This window comes from Gastrolobium bilobum, unplaced genomic scaffold (assembly GCF_033153095.1).
Source record: "Gastrolobium bilobum isolate Gb01-03AN ecotype WA unplaced genomic scaffold, APGP_CSIRO_Gbil_v1 utg762, whole genome shotgun sequence".
NCBI lineage: Eukaryota > Viridiplantae > Streptophyta > Magnoliopsida > Fabales > Fabaceae > Gastrolobium > Gastrolobium bilobum.
Genome location: NW_026899802.1, coordinates 787,319 through 810,833, shown reverse-complemented (window position 1 = coordinate 810,833; position 23,515 = coordinate 787,319). Strand labels below are relative to the sequence as shown.

Here is a 23,515-nt window from a genome sequence, read left to right as displayed (position 1 = left end):
AAAGAAAACTTACATTTAGGTTAGGGGCATATTAGGGGAAATATTTATTATGGTCCAGGACCACCTAATGATCTGGTGCTCCCTCTCACATCATTAATTTTTTCTTTCTTTTTTACCCTTACTATTTTTTCTCTTTTTCAATTTTACCTCTTCATTTACACTAAGGGACCACTTAAAAAATGGTAGTCCCCGACCACAATAAATAATCTCATATTAGGGGGCCATCATAACCTAATTAGTAAAATAGAGCATCTTTGAATATTCAACAATTATGTCGTAAGATTATTTTAAAAAGTATTTTTTTTTTTCTCAAAGCTTGCGGCCTATGTTTTAGGATAAATTTCTAGACTATATGATAGTGTTTTTATTATTTAAAGTGATGTATGATGTTTTAGATTAAATATTCAAATTTACAGGTTTAGTTTTATATTTCATTGACCTCAAAGTATTTTGAAAAAAATTAATCAATAGTCACAAGAGTTGTTTTTATTTATTCTCGTATTCTAATATTTTAAGCAATACATGTTTGATTTTTATTTTTATTTTAGGTAAGGATATTTGATTTACTATAATTGAGATTATAGTAAGTCTAAAAGGTTAGGCCAAACCTTTTTTTTAATGAAACAGGTCATTTCAAGCTTATAATTTAGCCTCTATAAGATTAACAAGTCAAATTATACTCAAAATATTTTATATAAACCTAATAACACATTTAAACTAAAGCCTAACTTAATCTAGCCAACCCGTCACTAATTATGAGTTACCGAGTTTCTAGTCTTATACCTTAAGCTACTATGAAGAAACAAAAAGTTTGGAGAGGAGTATGCTTTTATTTGTCTACATAGCTAGAAGATGAGCCATTTACAGCCAAAAATGTGATAAACGAGACATACAAAATGAAACCAAACATAATCTGAATACATGTATGAGTCATGATGCAATAATTTTTTTAAGGGAAAAGTGTTTATCTTTTTAAATGACATAACTTATATCATTTCACTCTTACAAAGAAGTGGGACCTACACTTTTATTTTTTTTTGTCAACTCTCTCTTCCTTTATCTATTTCTTTCTCTCTTTTAAAATGACACAATTTTACCTCTTTAAAATGACATATATTTTTTCCATTTTTTATATACCGTTTGTATTATTACGGTACTTTTTTCCTTCTCTTTATACATAAAAGCTTATCCAATGATACTTTTTATCCAAAAACTTTTATTATAAATTTTTTGTTATAATGAATAAAAAAAGCAAAAGCTAAAAACTAAAGCTCTTAAGAGAAGGTTTTTTTTTTTTTTAAGATATGTATTAGCTTTTTAAGTTGTCATATTTATTTTCAAGATTTATCCTTATTTTAAATTTGTATTTCAATTTTACTCTTTATCTTAATAATTCATCATAATAACAGATTATTTTATTTTTTTCTACTTTAAAACTCTTAGAACAACTTTTACATAATCACCAAATAGATTTTAATTTTATTTTTTAAGCTGTATTTCTTAATTTTAACTTAAAAATAACTTATAACATTTTTTTTTGGTGAAGAAAATAACTTATAACTTAAAAAAAAAAAAATATGCCAAATAGGTTTTTAGTAGAATCTTAAATATTTTATTATAAAATCAACATTTAATTAATGTTCAACAACTCACCTTGCTATCATACTAGACATGGTACCATAATAACCTACTCAATTAGTGCAATTTTATACCGATTGACATGCTAATCTTCCTTTGGATAGAAGTGAGATATTAGAAATATGTATTTTTAATATTCAGTGATCCCGACCCATGTGCTCAAAAGAAAAGAAAGAAAGAAAATGTGAGGAGAGATGAGATAAGGAAAAAGAAATAGAGACCAAATCACTTAATATCTTTTTGGGTAGTAGGTTCTTAATCCTTGCCAGCAGACCACCGCATGCTCTGTTTTTTTATTGTTTTCTTTTTTGTATCTTGGGCTTAGTTCATTTTGTTTATCAAAAGAAATAATTCTAAAGAAGCAAGCAATAATATAGTCAGTTAAACAATGCCAATTCGGGTGTCATCTTATTTTATTTAAAAAATTATTACTTAAAATTAAATTGTTATCATCTTAATTCTTTAATTTTTTTCACTAAATTAATCTCTTAAAAATATCAAATTATCCCCAGCAAGAAAGAATCAATGTGGTGAAAATCTGAAAGATACCTTCCTACGTGCAGAGTCATGTTTGTCTGATTCTAGCTTTCCATTGCATTTCATAGCTTTGTTTAAAATTTCTTCCCCAAGGGGGCGTTTGGTACGCGGCATTTGGCCGGATTCTCGGAAAACTGAATTTTTCTAAATTTTAAATTTTCGAATATTATTGTAAACTGAACGTAAAAATCATATTTTTGAAAATTAAGATTCCCGGACAAATAAAAATTTTTCTTGTACCAAACGCCCCTTATATATATCATCCTCATCTTGTGACACACCCTTCAACTATTTTTCCCATAAGAAATCTCAATACAATAATAGCACCATGATACTCTTAACTTTCTTTCAAAACCTGAACCTGAACCCAAAGGATTGCATAAGCACAACCTTGGTTCTTGCTCTCTTAATCATTTCAGCAGTTACTTGGTACTTCCTCAAACCCAACACTCAGAGGCTGCCACCAGGTCCACCTGGCATCCCCTTCTTCGGGAACCTTCTATCCCTCGACCCGGACCTTCACACTTACTTCGCCGGGTTGGCCCGGACCTATGGCCCGATTTTCAAGGTCCAACTAGGGAGCAAGCTTGGCATCGTGTTGAGTTCACCTTCCATGGCTCGTGAGGTTCTCAAAGACCAAGACACCGTTTTCGCCAACCGTGACGTGTCCGCCGCCGGCAAGGCAGCAACCTACGGCGGATCCGACATATTGTGGTCCCCATACGGACCTGAGTGGCGGGTGCTGAGAAAAGTGTGTACGCTCAAGATGCTAAGCAACACCACCCTGGATTCCGTGTACGGTCTCCGCCGCAAGGAGGTCCTTAAAATGGTCGTGTATTTGTACAGTCGGGTCGGGTCTCCGGTGAGGGTGGGGGAGCAGGTGTTCCTGACTGTGCTTAATGTGATAACGAACATGCTATGGGGTGGGGCGGTGGATGGGGCGGAGAGGGAAAGTTTGGGGGCGGAGTTCAGGGAAGTGGTGGCTGAGCTGACGCATCTTCTCGGGATGCCGAATTTATCGGACTTCTTTCCCGGATTAGCCCGATTCGATTTGCAAGGAGTGGAGAAACGCATGAATGCGTTGTTGTCACGGTTCGATGGAATATTTGAAAAGATGATTGGTCAACGAGAACGGGTGAAGATGGAGGATGGGAAAGAAAGAAAGTATTTACTACACTTTTTGTTAAACTTAAAGGAGGAAAGTGATTCCAAGACGCCAATCACCATCAACCACGTTAAGGCCACGCTCATGGTATGTTTTCATATTTCACAAAATTATTGCCACAACCTTTTATAATTGTTTGGTTATTGGTAAATAAAATAAAATTATTTATAGAATTACATCCAATAAGAATATTTGATAGGATATTATATCTATCTTCTTTACGCTTACTTTATTTTTTTCAGTTTAGGTGATTATTATAATGGAAAAAATGTGTCTCATCCTAAAGCATGTAAATTTGTGTCATTTTAAATAAGAGAAAGAGATAGATCATGTGGAGAGAGAATGGACAAAACCAAATGGTGGTAGTTCAGTTGACACATGAGAGCTGAGCAGTTGAGGGTGAGAGCATGTGTTCGATACTCTCCAGTACCACCTTTGGGAGGGGTTTAAAACCTTAATCCTGGACGGGACGAGTTGCGAAACGATGAATCGATTGAAATATTTTCAAAAAAAATAAATAAATAAAGGTGTGGGTCTAACTTCTTTATGAAAGTAAAATGACATAAGTTATGTTATTTAAAACGACAAACACTTTTTTCTATTATAATTCATTGAAATCTATATGAAAGTTATTAGGCAATTTCGTAGTTTATACACTCAAATAATGTTTTTTAAAAGATTTTTTTTATGCCAACCCAAATTATCTCTTTAGGTGAGTCGCGCATATTCACAAAATTCAATTCTTTAAATCGATCAGGGAACTAATCCTCGAGTTTTTTAAAAGATTTTAAAGCTGGTTTAATGTTATTTGGAAAAAAATAAGTTAGATCTAATTTTTATTTTAAGAAAAATATATTTGATTAAAAATCAGTTGGACAAACTAAATGAGATTTTGATTTTTAATTATAAAAGAACGGATGAATTCTCATTATAAAATGATGTTGGAGGATGCCAGTAAGCTCTAGCTCAGTTGGCAGGATGTGTACAAGGCATGAGGAACTTGATACTTTGATTCCTTCATGATTTGTTGTAAATATTCACCCTCTCCCTATAGAGTTATCCCTATACCCCACTCCTGTAATGGCAGGCCCCACGATCCTACTAAAAAATAATAAAAATGATTTCTTTTCTTCGAAACCTAACCAAGCCTTGATTAGGGACCTTATAAGTAGTAAAAATATAAAAAATAAATAATAGAAACAGATTGAAGAATTTTGTGACTAATACTATGGAAATTTTGTATGAGCACAAACAGGACATGGTTGTGGGTGGATCCGACACATCATCCAACACAATTGAGTTTGCATTGGCAGAAATGATGCACAAGCCAGAGATAATGAAGAGAGCTCAAGAGGAATTGGAAGCTGTAGTTGGGAAAGATAACATTGTAGAAGAGTCCCACATTCATAAGCTGCCCTACTTGCATGCTGTGATGAAAGAAACTCTTCGATTGCACACTGCACTTCCACTTCTAGTCCCTCACTGCCCGAGTGAAACAACCACTGTAGGAGGCTACACAATCCCAAAGGGATCTCGGGTGTTTGTGAATGTGTGGGCTATTCATACAAACCCTTCCATTTGGGAAAAACCACTAGAATTTGATCCTACAAGGTTCTTGGATGCCGAGTGCGACTACAGTGGGAGTAACTTCAATTATCTCCCATTTGGGTCTGGAAGAAGAATATGTGCAGGAGTAGCAATGGCTGAGAGGATGGTTTTGTATTCCCTTGCCACACTTGTGCACTTATTTAATTGGACAATACCCCGAGGAGAAAAGTTGGATGTATCAGAGAAATTTGGTATTGTTCTAAAAAAGAAAACACCTCTGGTTGTCATCCCCACCCCGCGATTGTCCAACCCAGATCTTTATAAATAGAATTGAGTTCAATATCCATGTATGTATCAAGGAAATCTGTATTCAATAATCAAAACTACAATCATTTGTAGTTTTTGTGTTGTATTCCCAGCATGTTCATTCTATTTCAAATGTTTTGAATAAAATAATTTATTTCGGCTCTGATCACTAAAATATTTAAATTAGTAGATGATATATAATTTGATTATAAATGTTCATTAATGTTAATGGTTTATTCTTATCTTAGAATAGGTGAGTCTCTTCCCAGTTCCCACCCTAAAATTTTACTCTCTTTTTTTTTTTTTTTTTTTTTATAAAACAATTGTATGTAAGATCTGCAAGTTCAACTTTCTGCATAATTTAATTGCCATTAACACTAAAGCTAGAGATACAAGTACCCCATCAGTTGACGATAATGACCTGTATTGCCGCATAGCAACTTAAAGAAAGATGCAGAGAAACTTGACCTTGATTCCAAAAGAACGAGCTTAGTTTTGTTAGTTTCATCAAGTTTTAACTGTCAATATACACATTATTGAGTTACCTATTAACCTTCCACAGTATATATGAAGTATTGCAAGCCACGAATGACTAAGCTTGATAACAATAATTTGCTAGTGACTATTACGATGAATACCAAATGATAACCAATCATCTTTATTCTATGTAATATGTACAAAATATTTCTCCAATTATAGTACCTTCTAAGATCTAACCTTCGAAAGAGGATTATTACGATATAACCTTTTGTTGCTGACACGCTTCTTCATCATTCATCTTTCTGCTGGATTCTCATTAAAGAAAATTGGGTGCGCTGTGTCTGATTTATCAGTTTAAAATCCATAAATAAGAATACTCAAAGTAACTTAAATTAGAAAACAAGATATCTCCTTTACTTGCTATGTGGAAAGCTTGCCTCTTTTCCAAGTTTTGTACCTTATCTTAACTAAATGCCCTCATCATTTGTCTTAATGCTTCCTCCTTGCTATCTTTCTGCTGTTGAGAGAGACGACCCGATCCAACACTTAATAACGTAAACTTAGTGTGCCCAAGTTAAAGTAACTATATGCCCATTGGAATTGGAACCTTGGTGAATTTAATAACGATGGCAACTCTCTTTTATAACCCTTTTCTATTAAGGGGGTGTTTGGTATGAAAAATCTATAGAATTTTTGGGAAAGTGATGTAGGTAAAATATGTTTAATACATTTGGTATGTGTTGAATTTAACAAATATCGATAGGCGTGTTAACGGGCCAAGCCGAGCTTTGTTCTTAAAACGTTAAGCTTGTGTTTAAATATGTCAGTCTGACCAAGTTTGTTAACTGTTGTGAATATAATTATCGGTCTGTGACCTGACTTATTTACAAAAAATAAAAGTCTGGTTTAGCCTGTTTAAAAAAAATAAGACAACAAAAATTTATCCAAACAGAATATACAATCAACAGCACTAGTAATTTCATAAATATTAATAAATTTAATGTACATCTAAACAGCATAATATAGAACAAAATCATTCAAAAAGTCTGTTTAACCAATAAAATGGGATGAAATTGTTTGAGGAGAGAGAGAGAGAGCTACTAAAAGTAGTATAAAAAATATAAAATAAAAGTAAAAATTAATATACTAGACCAGCCTGGAAGGCTCTAAGGCCGAGTTTTTGAATTGGAGCCTGAGACTTTTTTATTAAACGAGCTTTTATACAAGTCCAAGCCTGATTCCAACAACCAATTTTAGATATATAAACTCAGCCTTCACGAGCCGAGCCAAAAGCCCCTTGTTTTTTTAACACCCCTAAATACCGGTATATTATTTTGCCTGTGAAATACGTTTTGTACTAGACTCTGAAAAAAAAATGCACTTTGAACCATGGTATTGTTTTAATCCCATGAATGGACAGACCCGTTTATCAATTTTAAGACCAAAATGCCCTGAAAAAGTATAATTTAGAGTACAACTTGTCTGAAACACCTCAGTCTGAAAAGTACAATTTTAACATAATGGGTAATTTTGTAATTTTACTACATATTCTCATTAAAATTTCACCATCAACCAAACATAGTATTAGTAAAAATAATCCAACTTTCTTGAAAAAATTGATGCCTATCAAATACCTTTTTGTAATTTACCCAAACAAAAAAATTTCCCACCATATTCTGGAATATATTTTTTTTCAGTAATAAAATTTTTTTCTCATACAAAATGCCTCCTTGTATCTTTCTTAAGTCAGAATGAAAGAATGAAAAAACAAAAATAAATAAATAAACTGCAACTTATGACTTGTGAGCCCGAAAAATGGTTCACCCTTAGCCTTAATTCAAGTAGCTCACCTAAGTTTGTTACTACATTAAAAGTTACAGCTGCACAGGTAAATTATCATGACTACCTAGGCAGAACATTGCACGCCTAAAATGGCTTACATTTAACTTGTACTCGACTTGACTTTTTTATCAAATAGAATAAATTGCAAATTGATCGTGTGAAAAAAAATAACATGAATATATAAGAATATCACAATCATACAAAGGTAAATGAATAGTTATGATTTTGTAACTATCTATTTTAATATTTTGTCTTTTTCTTTCTTTATTACCATTGATTTATCTTAATAAGGTTATAATTCTCTATACGATTATGTCATATTTTTTTAACAAACAAAATAAAATCAAACATAATAAAAAAGAATCAAGCACAATCAAAGAAGATAACGCACAATCAAATATAATCTAAGAAATAACAAAAAATATAAATAACTAACAATTATTGAAAAGTCCTAAATTATGAAAAAAAAGTCCAAAGTTGTTGATGCTCATAGTAACGCGACGAGTTTTACTCAGAAACTCGTTTGGAGTATCAAGCACAATCAAAGAAGATAACGCACAATCAACGCACACTCAAATATAATCTAAGAAATAACAAAAAATGTAAATAACTAACAATTATTGAAAAGTCCTAAATTATGGAAAAAAAGTCCAAAGTTGTTGATGCTCATAGTAACGCGATGAGTTTTACTCAGAAACCCGTTTGGAGTTGGCTATCCAAATTTGAGCTCAATTCAAGTCAATCAGCTCGAGTGCATCAGTTAAATCACAATTTCAACTGACTTTTACTTTTTCTATTAAAATTATAATATAACGGTATTAAAAATAATGAAATAAAATAAACATGAAAAAAATATAGGCACGATATTCTATATCATTTTAAAAACTTGTTAGACTCATATAAAATAAAGACTGACTTAACTATTTTCCAATGCTGTTAATAACTTGGAAGGTCTAATAACTCATTAGCAAAAATTAGTCTGCAACCTTTCTACTTTTGCTATCTACTCTCTAGGAGTTTGTAGTGTTTATAGTTATACTAATAAATATTTTATTTATTTATTTATTTTTGAGGTTTACAATACTAAAGATGAGGAGTAGAAAAGCATGTTGATTTATAAAATTGTAATGTTATTTAGGATTATTAAGTTATTTAAAAGTTATCATGTTATTTTTGGTATTTTAACAAATCTTTCTAATGTTAAAGATTTTTCTTTATTTTTAGAGATTATTTTTAATGTGTTACGTGTTTTAAAAAAAAATACTATCACGTTTAGAAATTTTTATAGTTGCTATCGTTAAAATTATTAAATAACTTATCAATACAACATTAATATTATTAATAATAATAATAAAGCGTCATATGTATAAAAAAAAATAAAATAAAGCGTCATAATTAAACTCAAGGAGAATTTTAAAATTCAGAAGTTTTGTTCATACTTCAGCACCAGCTACATAATACAGTGAATCATTCATCAAGATCTTAGAGGCCAGTGCACAATTTTCGTACCCAAATTAAGTTATTGCCATTTTATGTCAAGCTACTGTGGAACTTTGTGTACATTAGCTGTTGACGAGATATACCAACAACAAATTATTTGGTTACTTTACTCATGGGCTCCCGAATTAATAATTACAGCTAAAAACAGTTAATGTAATTATCCATTGATTACTAGCAAGAAATGCTAATTTAATGTGAATTACAATCAAATACGAACTTGCAATAATATATTTATTGATTTGATAAATGACAGCATTAACCTAATGGACATTTTAATGGCAGAGAGTAGTTTGTGATTTTGGCCTTTTTATGTACAGTAAGCGAATCACTCAAATCTTGACTCACATAGTAAAAAATTATGGCATGTGCGTATTTTAGAAGCATCCAAATTTGCCCACAGGAAACGTGATATAAATAAAGGGAAAAGTATCTATGCTTTTGAAGGATGTAACACTACATCATTTTAAATAAAACGCAGCGTTTCGTTTGAAAAATCAGTTCATTTCTTTGTTCCAAATCTATTGTCCCTTTTCATCTCTCTGCAACCAAGCGGTATTCTTTTCCCTCACTCAAACTTGCTTTTCCCTCATTCACTTTTCCATTCTCATAGTTGGTTTTTCTTCCCTTTCATCACCAGCCATCTTATATGAAGGAATCCGATGCGAGAACCTATATAACTCATTAGGTGGAACACAAAATAAGCGAACTCCATTCTGCACATTTTGCAGAAAGAGACTAACAAACCCTTTCACTTTGCCAACATAAGCAACTTTAATGCCAACATCTTCATCAAAATCAGATAGGACTTCCACATATTCAAATTGATACTCTGAATGATTTTCTGGATTAGAACTCCATTATTTCTATTTCATGACACTTGACAAACTTTTTTTTTGTTTTTTGGACTTTGATTCATGTTATGCGTATATCTGATTGTGCTTACTTCCCAAATTTATTTTTTCTCTTCTTCTTTTTTCCCCATTTTTAGAGCTGTGAAAATACTTGATGGAGGATAAGTCGAGGTGTCTGAATTTTTACAGATTTGATTTTTGTCCCTTTATTTGAATTAGCATCATATAATATACGTTTTTATATAGATTATAAGTCTCCATTATTAAAAACAGATTCCATGTCTCTTTGTTCTGAGAAATTGCACCTCAAATATAAAATTGATGGTCATTCTATATTGAACTTGATATCAGATTATTTTTGGTAGATTTGAAGTTATAGTGTGGTACGATGATAATGATTACAAGAGTCAAATTGATCTTCTCACAAAACGTGGACAATAGGTTTTGCTTCTCCTATCAACCATCCCTAATCCCCCTTTCCGCTTAAATGTGAAGAGTGTGTATCATTATTGAAGCATCACTCCTTTAAACCATTTCATTAGAATTACCAGAGTTATATACTATCAGCAAAAATACTATTTGCTCGAGTTTGATTACCTCCTTTATATTGCTTTGGTTTATTTTAGTACAATTATTGTCTTGGGGACATTTTCTTTTGACTTATATACTATTGGTTCCTACACCATGGCTCCATAATCGATTGAGTTCCAGCAACTATTGGTTCCTCAACAAAGGATATTTTCATGGTTGATAGGATCAATGTACTACTTTACAAAAAAAATCCCCTGAAAAATCTTCTACAAAATGGGGATCACTATTAATTTATAGGATCAATGTATTAATTTATAGACAAAAGTGATCCTACAAAAAATATCCCATCCAAAAATCTTATACAAAATGGGGATCACTATTAATTTATAGGATCACTACTAATTTATAGACAAAACTACATTACAAAAAATATCCCATCCAAAAATCTTCTACAAAAAATGTCACCAACCTGACAAATAGTTATCTTTGTACCTGAAAAATCACAATAAGTAAAAATATAAGCAGCTTTGAACTCATAATTTGAAATTAGAATATCTAAAAACTGTTCGTAATAAATTGGTGCTTACCAAAATACAATAGCTAATATATGTGCAATAAAACTACTCCTTTTGCTTCTCTCTTGCAATATCCATCTACAAATGAATTAGAATAAACTCATTATCAAGTTTAAGATTGAAAACACATCTATAAAGAAATACCTTGCGCTTCTCACAACTGGTTTTATTGTGACCCTTTCCTCCACAATAACTACAAGTCTTATGTTGTTTTGAAATCAACTCAATGCTTGATTTCAATCGTGAAGCAACCTTTGGACGCCCTTTAGTTTTGACTGGATGCATGGGATCACGCACATAGTTAATGAGTGAAACTTGTGAAAGAATTTCGGGAGTTAGTGAAGGAACAACTTGGGGAATTGCTTCATCTTCAATTATATTTCTCTTTCTTTCCAGTTGCTGTCTAATAAAGTCAGCAAGAAAATCATCAAACTTTCTAATTTCAGACATACAATCTCTTGCTTCGGAAATAGCCATATTGCACTTGGAGTGAAGCGACCACAAGAACAATGCACTAACTTCCTTAGTGGGTGTATCAGCATGATCACCTACAAGATTTTCAACCTTATAGCTTGCATTCATGGTCCATCTAGACAAAATATATTTTTCAGGAAGGGTTTTTAATTTTTTCCTCCTCATAATATATAGAATATGTTTGCACAAAATTCCCATAGTCTGAAATTTTCCACAAGAACAATCAGCTGTGAAGGTTTCTGTCAAATGATAGTCAACAATTGCCCACCACTCTTTATCAACTTCGTGAGACCCCACCTTGTACCTAAAAGAAAAGGAGATCAAAGAAAACCATTTGAAATCTTTTGCATCAATTTAACATATACTCCTAATTGTACCTGATTAGATCTTCATTCATTAAAATCTTTTCATGCTCATAATGAAGAACAGCTTCCATCCACTCCTTTTTAAATATATTAAATATTTTTCTTGTGTAACGCTCACCAGCTATTGCTTCAATTTGATGAGTAGTCTCCAAAATTGCTTTTGTATTTCTAGTTTTAAAATCTTCATCTTCTTCAGCATCCCTCCTACTCTTAATTGCTTTGTCATATTGAGTAACAAAGTCATTTAACATTGTGTTGGAGTTGACGTATCCATCAAAAAAAGCATTGATGCTCTCACTTCGGCCACTTGTGGTCATTCCAGCCCAAAAAGTATCTTTCAAATATACCTTTGCCCAATGATGACGTGAAACATACATGTTAGCCAACCAAGTTCCTTCTTTAATATCATATTTAGTCTTCAATGATTCCCAGCTGCCTTCAAACTCATCAATGCTTCGACTTTTATACCATGCACGAAAGTCAACATCAAAACTCTCCTTAAATTGTGAGCGTAGTGCTTGAGTGTGTTCCATAACATGTTTTTTCATGTGCCACGCACAAAAACGATGTCGTGCTTTTGGAAATATTTTGGCAATTGCTTTTCCAATAGCTTTGTCTTGATCAGTGATAATAGCAATAGGAGACTTATCAAACATACATTCCAGAAATTGTTCAAACAACCATGTAAATGTTGCCTCTGTTTCATCTTCTAACAAAGCGGCTGCAAATAAAATTGATTGCCCATGGTGATTAACCCCAACGAAAGGGGCAAAGGGAAACTTGAACTTATTTGTTTGGTAAGTCACATCAAACACAAGAACATCACCAAATTGAACATATGCTGCTCTTGACCTACCATCCGCCCAGAATACGCTTCTTAATGTTCCATCTTCGGCTAAATGCATATCAAAATAAAAAGATCCATCAAGAACAGACTTCCTTTGAAAGTGTTTAATGATGCCTTGACATTCTCGCCCCACATTATTCTTTCGTTGGCTTGATATAATAGTGGAGATTTGCACTGGAGTAATATTAACTTCTTTGTCCATAGCATTCACCACCTTTGAGATTTTTGAAGAAGTTAAACCCTCCTCAGAAAGCATAGAAACAAGAGATTTAGTAAACTTTGAGCGTCGTAATTCATTCTGAGAAGAAAACTTCTTCACCTTTGATGGAGTGTTAATCAATGAATGATTGTGTGTATCATTGAACTTCTCCACTTTCCATACTCCATCCACCAACTTTATTTGTAACATCGCCAAACAATTAGTCCTTGTATCCCTTCGCCTTTTAACTACTTTATCATTCACTTTCTTGATGCCTTCTTTCGAACACACATACCTCCACCTATATATTTGCTGTGTTCTTGCACTCTTGTTAAAAAATTGCTTACGTATTCCAAACCCCTTACCTTTTGCATGATCATTATAAAAAACATAAGCTTCTTCTGATGTCCCAAAGACCCTACATAAAAAACTAGTCTCACTAAATTCATTGATATCATCTCCCACAATTTCAAGTACAACATTTTGCACATGATCACCATCTTCATCTTCCATAATTTCACACTCATCATCATCAACAAACTCATCAGTGTCTTTCTCCAAATCAACAACATCATCATAACGTGCTAAACTCCCACTCACGTCAATGTCTTCAATAGTTATTATTTGGGAGTGATCCATTATAACAAACTCATGATTGTCTTTCTCAATTGAATTTTGATGCACTGAAACACTCTAGTAATTCTAATGTGATGCCTTAATATCTTTTCAAACTTCTTAGACATTTGTAAAATCAGATAAAATTGATAGTTTTGCACACAACCTATATTCACAAGACCAAAAAATAAAACACCTTAGTTGAAATAAATCATATTTGATGTAGAGGATATCATCAGTAAAAGAATTATTTAATTAATGAGTCATATTTGATTAAAAAAAATATCACACCCATAGTTGAAATAATTGCACTTGGGTTTTGTTGATGTAATATGAAAACTAAAAACAAGCTCATGAAATAGTTGCAAACTTGAAAGCCATCAAAATATGTTAATACAGCAGCAAAGGGGAAACCATAGACACATATACAATTCTATTTCATTTGCCAAATTAAACATGGTGCGTTAATTGATTAATGAGAAGCTGAAAATAAAAAATAGAAAAAAACCATGCCAAAGCTGCAAAGTTTAATGCTATCAAAATAGGAGCTAAGGAAGACCCCCAAAAAAAAAAAAATTAAATAGAGGGACAAAAATCAAACCTGTAAAAATTCAGACACCTCAACTTGCCTCACAACTCCTATATCCTCCATCAAGTATTTTCACAGCTCTAAAAATGGGGAAAAAAGAAGAAGAGAAAAAAAAAATTGGGAAGTAAGCACAATCAGATATACGCATAACATGAATCAAAGTCCAAAAAAGAAAGTCCGTCAAGTGTCATGAAATAGAAATAGGGTTTTTGATTTTACCTTTTCATCTATTGGTTGCATTGGTGGTATTTGCTAATCTTCTATTTTTGTGTTTCCTTTGCTTGATGTTTATCGCAGCATCTCTTTCCGCCTTCAAGATAAATCTGAATCGATGGTTTTATCAAAGTGTTTAGGTGAGAACGAAATCGAAGAAAAACCAACTATGAGAATGGAAAAGAGAATGAGGGAAAAACAAGTTTGAGGGGAAAGAATACCACTTGGTTGCAGAGAGATGAGAAGGGACAATACATTTGGAACAAAGAAATAAATTGATTTTTCAAACGAAACGCTGCGTTTTATTTAAAATGATGTAGTGTTACATCCTTCAAAAGCATAGATACTTTTCCCATAAATAAAACACATCCACCTTCACAGTTTGGTGGTAGGAAGAGAAAAGATTCATCAAACCCTTTTCTTTCTCTCTTCTTCAATCAAAAACCCCCTTTACACCCTCCATTGTTGAAGTGAAGGGTTCAGACTCAATTGTTGATACTCACAGAAACAGTTAATGAAATGTCACAAATGATTGACCAAACACCCTCAACGCCAGGGAAGCTGAAGCCTGAAAAATCTCACTACATTCACAATCGCTTCAGAGTCCATTCTTCTCTCTCCAAGCTCACTCTCTGGTCCTCACTCTTCCTCGCTATCATTCTCTTCTTTTTCATCCTTTCCCCTCCCACCGCCGCCCCCTCCGCCTCTCCCCGCCGCGCCCTCGGTGACTCATGGGGCGGCTCTTATTGGGAAAAGCGCGTCACTAAATCGGCGCGGAGGAACTCCGCCTCCGGACTCACCGTCCTCGTCACCGGCGCCTCCGGATTCGTCGGCACGCACGTCTCCCTCGCCTTGAAGCGCCGCGGCGATGGCGTCCTCGGCCTCGACAACTTCAACAGGTACTACGACCCTAACCTCAAGCGCGCTCGCCAGAAGCTCCTCGAACGCGCCGGCGTCTTCGTCGTCGACGGCGACATCAACGACGCCGCGCTCCTCCGGAAGCTCTTCGACGTGGTGCCGTTCACCCACGTGATGCACCTCGCGGCGCAGGCTGGGGTCCGCTACGCTATGCAGAACCCTGGATCCTATGTGCACAGCAACATCGCAGGGTTCGTGAGCCTTCTCGAAGCGTGCAAATCGGCGAACCCACAACCCGCCATTGTTTGGGCTTCGTCGAGCTCAGTTTACGGGCTCAATTCGAAGGTGCCGTTCTCGGAGAAAGACCGAACGGATCAACCGGCGAGCCTGTACGCGGCGACGAAAAAAGCTGGTGAGGAAATCGCTCATACCTATAACCATATCTATGGTCTTTCGATCACTGGGTTGAGATTCTTCACGGTTTATGGCCCGTGGGGAAGACCTGACATGGCGTATTTCTTCTTCACGAAGGATATTCTGAAGGGGAAGCAGATTACGATCTTTGAGGCACCTGATGGTGGAACCGTGGCTAGGGATTTTACCTACATTGATGATGTTGTTAAGGGTTGTTTGGGGGCTTTGGATACGGCCAAGAAGAGTACTGGTAGTGGTGGCAAGAAGAAGGGTCCTGCGCAATTGAGGGTTTTTAATTTGGGGAATACTTCACCGGTGCCGGTGAGTGAGCTTGTCACCATATTGGAGAAGCTTCTGAAAACCAAGGCGAAGAAGAAGATGCTTCCTATGCCGAGAAATGGAGATGTTAAGTTCACCCATGCAAATATTAGTTTGGCTCACAAGGACCTTGGTTACAGACCTACCACTGATTTGGAGACAGGGCTCAGGAAATTTGTGAAGTGGTACCTTGAATTTTATTCTGGGTCTAACAAGAGGAGTGCTTGGTGATTCTTTTATGTCCTTCCCTTCCCCCTATTTGTGACTAATTCACCATTTTTTTGCAGAGTATCGGTTTGAAGTTGCTTATAATTGATTGCTGGTTTACAGTTGTATTTAGGGATTAGGGAAGAACTAGGCATCATTGTCCCTCTTTTTTTCTTCTTTGTAATTTTGCTTCACTTTCATATTCAATTGTATGCCTTTTAGGTTATTCATTGTACATTCTTCAATTGAGACTTGAGAGTTCAAGTTGATGTTACTTGTTTGTGCACGGTTTTTTAATTTTCTTGTATGTTTTCAGTTCAAAACATTTGCATCCTAAAGTGTTCCTTTGCCTATTAATTTGAAATTGTGCTAATGGACTCGTTTTGCTGTGTTTTTGGTTTAAACTAGCTTGTCATTTGGGGATGAATTGCCTGCTTCCCGCATGTAATGCTAATACTGTTGCTAAGTTGATTCTCTTAGAGATCAGTCTTGTTGAATTGGAATTCTTTTGGCTATGGATTTGTTTGGTCTGGATTACGGATGTTAGATGAGAGTGCTAAAACTTGCAAATGTGCAGGTACAGACCTATTTTAGTGGCTTATGAGTCATGCCAATGGTGACATTGGTGGAACTTTCATTGTAAAATATCAGTAGTAAATACTTAGTAAGTTTCTGTCATTCCGAATGCTGTTTGGTTTTATAGTTTCACTTGGTTTTTTCACATATTTATGCCGTTTGGTGGCACTAACTTTGGTTTGATGACTGAGTAATTAACAAATGATTATTGTTATGAAATGGTACTTGAACAGAGCTAAAATGATAAATATGTACTTGGTCATGTATGACAGCATAGATATGAGGGTTGCAATGATATTCAAGGACGATTAATTTGAATAAAATGCTTTCTAGAAATTTGCCAGTTTCTTTTAGCTTTGCTGGGAGTTTGGTGTTGTTATGAATGATCAAGAGTGGCTAAAACCATGAACGCATTTAGATCAGATCCTGTGTGAATTAGAGCCTCTCAGCCTCAATCTTATCAAGGAAAGTTTTTTATATGCTCTCAGTTTTAAAGAGCACCCTTATGATAAGAAGATCACGAGTTCAAGTACAAAAATTAGTTTCATTATAAAAATGCAATGCAAAGGTAAGATTGTTAATAATTAATCTGACCCCTGTCCTTAACAAAGTTGGAGAGCCTTTTCACCGGTTTGCGCTTTTTATCATACATGAAGACTGCTTAACTCCCACAAAGTTTTTGTATAGTGAATGTGCGAGTAACTCGACAGGAGTAGCAGCCTAGAGATGAGTTAGTTGAGTAGGAGCTGCATGATTCGCTTTGATTTTCCAAATTATACATTGCTCGCTTTGATGTGCCAGTAACTCTTGCATTCGAAGTGACTGAAGAAGCATTTGATTGAATCTTATCTTCAGTTGACATTTTTTAAATTTTTTTATTAGTTCAAAGTAAGTACAACTTCATTTGTCAGCTAGAGATTGATTGATGACAGGCCAACTTGCTGCAACTCTTGCGTCGTTGCCAGACAGTGGTTGAAGAAGCTTCATACCAGCTGAAGTTGGATTGTTAAATCTTCATTCCTGTCAGTTTAGGTGACACGTTTGGTGCTCAAACGATAAAACAAAAGCTTCTTTTTCCTACACCTATAAATGCTCTTGGATCGGGTGCTTCACCAGTCTAGCTAGAGCTGGATGATATTATATCAGAGTAAACCAAATTCATCTAATTGGTCATTTAAATATTAAGGTGTCGTTTTATTAGTTTTTTTAAAGAACTTTTTTTTCCCTAAATTAAGTGTCATTATATTAATCCTAAATGTTTAGAAGACTAATATAACTTAATTTTTGAAGGAGTAATTTAATAATAAGAATTTTACGAAATTAACTTGATGATGTACTAATTTTTACAGTATCAAGTAAGAGTTTACTCTATATTAAACTAGCATAAAGCTGTGTTAGATTGTATTAATGCTGATGGACTATGTGCCTGTCCATTTCTCGCCAAATGACTCTTATTCGCTGGTTAGGTGATTTCAAACTCAATAACCAATCCATCAATTTTTATTTTTGGGGGCCGAGAGAAAAGGGGTGAAGTAAGAATTGCAGGTCATGCTAACGACTGACTGATATTCCTATTCTTTATCGGAGCACATGGCTTATTGTTGAAAGTATGGGATTAGGCTGAACATGTAAAAACTCAAAAAAGTTACTGAATCACACTTACTAAACTTGTCACTCAATTTGTTTAAGAAATGAGTTCGAATTTGATGCTCAAGCTTTTTTCCTTCGTTTTGCTGGCTCACTCATTACCAATTTACCACTCCTTGGAAGGTCATCTTCCTCTTGTAATTTCTCTCATAGCAGAAGTTTGCCTGCTCTTGCACAAACTCCTTTGGATGTCGTGGTTATGTTGATACAAATTTATTTTGGACTATAACTCTCTAGGGAATAGTTTTGATTTTTGATAACGCTAATAAATATTCTTCTCTGAAACTTTTTATATTAGCCAAACCGTTCATGTTTGTATCAGAATGTGAAGTATGAACCATGAAATAGCTTGCTCTTCTACTTTGAGAATGACTATGACTGCTATATCAAACTTAAACATCACTAACTCCCAAGTTCAGTCCAAACTTAGCATTCTTGTACAAGTTGAGGCATAACAAAATAACCCAAAAGGTTAGCACACCTGGTGGAACCTTTCGTCCATGTTAGTTTTGAAATTGATGGTATTCCATGATCTAGCAATTAGACTGCCTTCCTCTAATTTAATTTTTTTTTTTTTTATATAAATAAAACAAAATAACCCAAAGTGGAGCTGTTAGGAAGACAGGTGAGTAGGAATGGAAGTGACTTAAGAGCATGCTTAAATGATAGATAGAGTTTATTGACTTGAGTTCCAAGTGTGCACAGGCAAGCCATTGAAGAAATGTAAATGGCATGTTTTCATATTTTTTTTCTCGCTGCTGTTGCTGGTTTCATTAGATCCTTCTATGTAGTCTTTTTGTAATCAAACGATCCCGACCCTTTGCAGCGACCTTATGAACTGTTAGACGGCAAATAACAACATAATAAGACATTTGAGAAATGGAAAATAGTATGTTCATCGAAGACATCAGGAGTCAAGACAGAATGAGCTTTATACTGTGTAATGCTGTGTAATGAATGACAACTTAGCAAACATATTTGAACAGAGAATATTCAGTGGATAACCTCTACAATTAATTATGAAAATTCTAATTCTAACACGCATCCCAAGAGAATAAATTGTTACTAAGAAGCACGACATCGTTAGCATTCCTTCCAAAGTTCCAATGAATTCATTTGTGACCAGTTGAAGCTTTTGAAGATGAGAGTATGAGACTACTATGCCACACAGCACACTTTTGGTTTTGGTTCGTCATAAATGCATGTGCGACGCCCGAAAAAGTCTATTATTTTTATTATTTAGACCTATTATTTTTATAGAAGTATATCAGGGAACATTGACCATTTTGTCACGCCTGGCCAAATTATTTACCAGACTGTCAAGCCAACAGTGAAAAATCTCGGAATGCCACGCGGCATAATTCGCTTCTCTGTACAGCGAAATATGTTTGCAAATAATTCGCTACACAGTGCAGCGAATTATGTCATGTCAGGCTGCACAGTCAGCAAAAATGACACGTGTCAAGCAGGCAGCAATACAAGCATAATATTCGCTACACAGTGTAGCGAATTAATGCCTGCTTGACACGTGTCATTTTTGCTGACTGTGCAGACATAATTCGCTGCACTGTGTAGCGAATTATTTGCAAACATATTTCGCTGCACAGTGTAACGAATTAGACCGCGTGACATTCCGAGAATTTTTAATGTTGACGGACCAGTCTGGTAAATAATTTACTGAAGTGTGGCAAAATCGTCATTCAAGTATATCATCTAACCTTCTATCAGTTCTATGGCTTCTATTAGTTGAGAAACAGAAAGAGAGTGGAAAAGCTTCAAACTATTATTTATATTAGTTGTGGTTGTAAAATTGTATCACTTAGATCTCTTTAATCTTAAAAATATAAAATATTTATTTTTCTTAATGTTTATCATATATAATTATAATATTATCAATTAAAATAGTGATTCAATTAAATATTAAATATTATACTGAAAATTATCCAAAATGATTTATCTTAAAATTTTATCATAAAAAATAATAATTTATTTAAAATTGTCTTAAAAATTGAAAATATTATATAAGAGAAATTCAAATCCTATTATCTTAAAATGTACTTAAATCAAATATAGATTTTAAAAAATTTATTTTCCCTATTTTTATCTTTAAAAATTTTAATTCAAGTATTATTTTATTTTTTCTAATCTTTTCGTGAGTGATTAATAATATTGATAATTTTTAGGATAATTTTTGAATAATTAATTAATTTTTTATGAAAAATTTTAAAATAATTTTTAAGAAAATAATTTTAGATTATTTTTAAGTAAATAATTTTAGATAATCTTTAATTTAATTTTTAACACTTTTTTTTTTGGTAAATAATTTTTAACACTTTATTATGCTTTTACAATTACAATAAATATATAATAATTTGAAACTAGAGGAATTAAGTAATAGTACAATAGATATAGATATAAATAAATTTGAAACTACAATAATCACAAGGTAAAAATAATTTTTTTCTAAAATATAAAAACAAATAAGGTTGAGAGAGAGAGTGAATGTAAATATTTTTTACTTTTGTTTGTAACTAATGTCATGGTCATTTGGTGGGGTCATTAGAGATTACATGGCATCTGTATGCAATTAGCGGCTAGCTGATACTTTAGACAATTTGACGTGTTATGTTTGACACTACTCGATACTTCAATACGCGTTGTAGAGATTCAAAAAAAAAAATTAAATGTTGCATTGTGTTGCGTTTTTAGTTCCAACTATTAGATTCGTTAGATTACGATTACCATTTTATTGAGTTTAATATAAATATTTGTGGTATCTTATTTTTTTGTAAAATTAATGAGTATTATAAGTTTAACTTCATTTTTTTAAAATTATTAAATATTAAATATAATATACACTATATAAATTAAAAATATTATTTAATATCAAAACGTGTCCTAACGTGTCAAAATCTAATACTTTTTAAAATTAATGTGTTGGAGTGTCATGACGTGTCTATCTCGTATCTCGTATTAGTGTCGATGCAACATAGATTAGCGGTGTAAATGGACTAGACGGCTTATAGGGGCCTATGGTCGAGCCTATATTAGGTCAAGCTTGACATATTACAAATAGTCAAATATAACAAGTTTAGACTTTTAAAAAAAAAATATTTAGAAAACAGGTCATAGGCTTTTTTTTATGTATATCGAGTCTATAATCCTACAATTTGACCTATACCATAATATTTATTTTAAATAAAATTATTATTTTAATAATTTTGTATAATAAAATAATATTATTTTAATTATTATTTTTTAATTATTGAATATTTAATAGGCTTAAAAATACTAAGGGGGTGTATTGGATTGGAATTTCAAAGGATTTTAATGGATTATTTTTGGACAAAAAAACTATTGGTATTCAATTAAGATTTTAAAGGATTGAAAAAAAGTCATATGGTATTCGATTAGGATTTTAAAAGATTATTTTAGAGTCCGTCCAAATTCGTTTGTATTCAATCAGGATTTTAAATAAAGGAAAAACAATCTTGTGATATTCAAACATCTTATGATTTTAATGAATTTTCAATTGGTGTGGATTTCGTGAGACTTTTTAATGAGAAATATAAATAGGATGTCTCTCTCACAATCTCATTCTAACCCTAAGGATTTCTTGAGATTTCTCTATTGCAGTGTTTTCTTCTTACTTTGATGGGTCGACCACCTCGAAATCGAGTTTCGCCTTGGGAGCTTCGTCAAAGCTCAAAAACAACATATTTTTGAGCGATTTTCATCACAAAATAACACATAAACAACCAGACAAGATTTTAATCTAATTCATTTAAAAAATAGCATATTTTGAAGCTAGTTTTGAGAATTTTTTAAAGTTTACAAATTATTTTTTAAACTATTGGTCATAATTTTTCTTGGTACAAAAAAATGTGATTTTTGTATTAAAAACAACATAAAAAATTGACAAAACAACAGGGGAACAAAAATCCTCAAACCAATTTTCATTTTACATTAATGAAACAAGATCGATTTAAAGAAAAATTGAAACTTTCATAATATGAACCTTATGTTTCGTAATACATTCATGAACGAAATTCTTTCGCTATAGAAAACGATTTCAAACAATTTTTGTGTCAATAGATCACTAAAAACTTGTTTTTCAAAACCCCCCAAAGCAATTTATCGATTGAAAACAATTTGAGAAATTTTCTAAACTTTCATGTAATAAAACCCAGAATTCAGATTTGAAATTTTCTTGGAATACTCAATAAAAACATGCATATAATATATTGTTAGAAAACTCTCATAACGTAGAACAAAAATCTTAAGGTTTACAAGATCAATTGCAAAAAATTACAAACGAAAATTTATCATGAATTTTACTAATTGAGAAAATTATATTACATTTTACTTTTTTTATTAATTTTTTATTGACTATTGTAATTTTGAATGTGTGTTAAAAATTCATATGATTTTTTAAAATCTTATAAATCCATATTGTCCTTTCAAATCTTATAAATTCTATTAAAATCCAATCTTAAGAAATCTTGATTGTGAGAAAAATAGTCTTTTAAAAAAGTCTTTAAATTCTCTCAATTCTGAATAGTCTTTTAAAATCTATAAGTTTTTTATCTCAAAAAATTCTTTTAAAATCCTAATCCAATATATCCTCTCAATGTTATTAAAATCGGCCCGGTCAATGACCCGGTCGAGGTACTGGGTCACTGGTTCAACCAGTGGGTCACTGGTTGAATCGCATGACCCGATGATTATATATAAATCTATAATTTATACTAAAAAAATTATAAACATACTCAGATAGCTGAAAAAATAATATAAATTCTAAATATTTTAATATAAAAAATAATAAATTATACATTATTGTCTAATAAAGGATCAAACAAACACATAATGCTTGTTATATTGGTGTTTCAGGTTTTGTAAATGACATAGTATCAAATCAAAAATCCTTGTATAGTGCATAATTGAGATAATATTAAGATTGTAGGTACATAACTTATGTAAGTCAATAAGTAACAGATCACTCAAATATGTTAATTATAATTTTTTTTTTTGAAAACTTTTTTTTTTAAATATTTTTTTAAAAAAAACCCGGGGCCGGGTCACCGGTTTTTCACCGAAACCGGCCAGGTCATATCGAGTCTGATACTTGACCAATCCAATATGATAACTGGACCGATCAGATGACCGGTTCACTGGATTGACAGAGCTCGTCCCGTCCGATTTTCACAACAATGCATTCCC

General features: G+C 32.9%; 3 protein-coding genes across 3 annotated transcripts; 2 read left to right on the top strand and 1 right to left on the bottom strand.

The window, feature by feature from the left end:
• The first annotated feature begins 2,503 nt into the window (after window positions 1-2,503).
• On the top strand, window positions 2,504-5,266 carry LOC133293654 (flavonoid 3'-monooxygenase CYP75B137-like). Its single transcript, XM_061492243.1, has 2 exons — window positions 2,504-3,427; window positions 4,596-5,266. The coding sequence occupies exons 1-2, from the start codon at window positions 2,504-2,506 to the stop codon at window positions 5,214-5,216; spliced, it is 1,545 nt and encodes a 514-aa protein (XP_061348227.1). The 3' UTR covers window positions 5,217-5,266.
• Window positions 5,267-9,606: 4,340 nt separating this feature from the next.
• On the bottom strand, window positions 9,607-13,497 carry LOC133293653 (protein FAR1-RELATED SEQUENCE 5-like). The gene is made up of 5 exons (XM_061492242.1): window positions 11,825-13,497; window positions 11,118-11,751; window positions 11,023-11,051; window positions 10,868-10,890; window positions 9,607-9,857 (listed from the first exon to the last, which is right to left on the bottom strand). Exons 1-5 carry the CDS (start codon window positions 13,495-13,497, stop codon window positions 9,607-9,609), a joined length of 2,610 nt encoding a protein of 869 aa, XP_061348226.1.
• A 1,182-nt stretch (window positions 13,498-14,679) lies between these two features.
• LOC133293636 (UDP-glucuronate 4-epimerase 5) lies at window positions 14,680-16,375 on the top strand. Its single transcript, XM_061492224.1, has one exon. It carries the CDS (start codon window positions 14,795-14,797, stop codon window positions 16,094-16,096), a length of 1,302 nt encoding a protein of 433 aa, XP_061348208.1. The 5' UTR covers window positions 14,680-14,794; the 3' UTR covers window positions 16,097-16,375.
• Window positions 16,376-23,515: the final 7,140 nt, after the last annotated feature.

Coding starts and splice junctions, on each gene's coding strand:
- LOC133293654 (XM_061492243.1), top strand. CDS start 2,504: ATGATACTCTTAACTTTCTTTCAAAACCTGAACCTGAACCCAAAGGAT. Junction 3,428..4,595: donor ACGTTAAGGCCACGCTCATG/GTATGTTTTCAT, acceptor GAGCACAAACAG/GACATGGTTGTGGGTGGATC.
- LOC133293653 (XM_061492242.1), bottom strand. CDS start 13,497: ATGGATCACTCCCAAATAATAACTATTGAAGACATTGACGTGAGTGGG. Junction 11,052..11,117: donor CCAGTTGTGAGAAGCGCAAG/GTATTTCTTTAT, acceptor ATTCATTTGTAG/ATGGATATTGCAAGAGAGAA. Junction 10,891..11,022: donor GCAAGAGAGAAGCAAAAGGA/GTAGTTTTATTG, acceptor GTGATTTTTCAG/GTACAAAGATAACTATTTGT.
- LOC133293636 (XM_061492224.1), top strand. CDS start 14,795: ATGTCACAAATGATTGACCAAACACCCTCAACGCCAGGGAAGCTGAAG.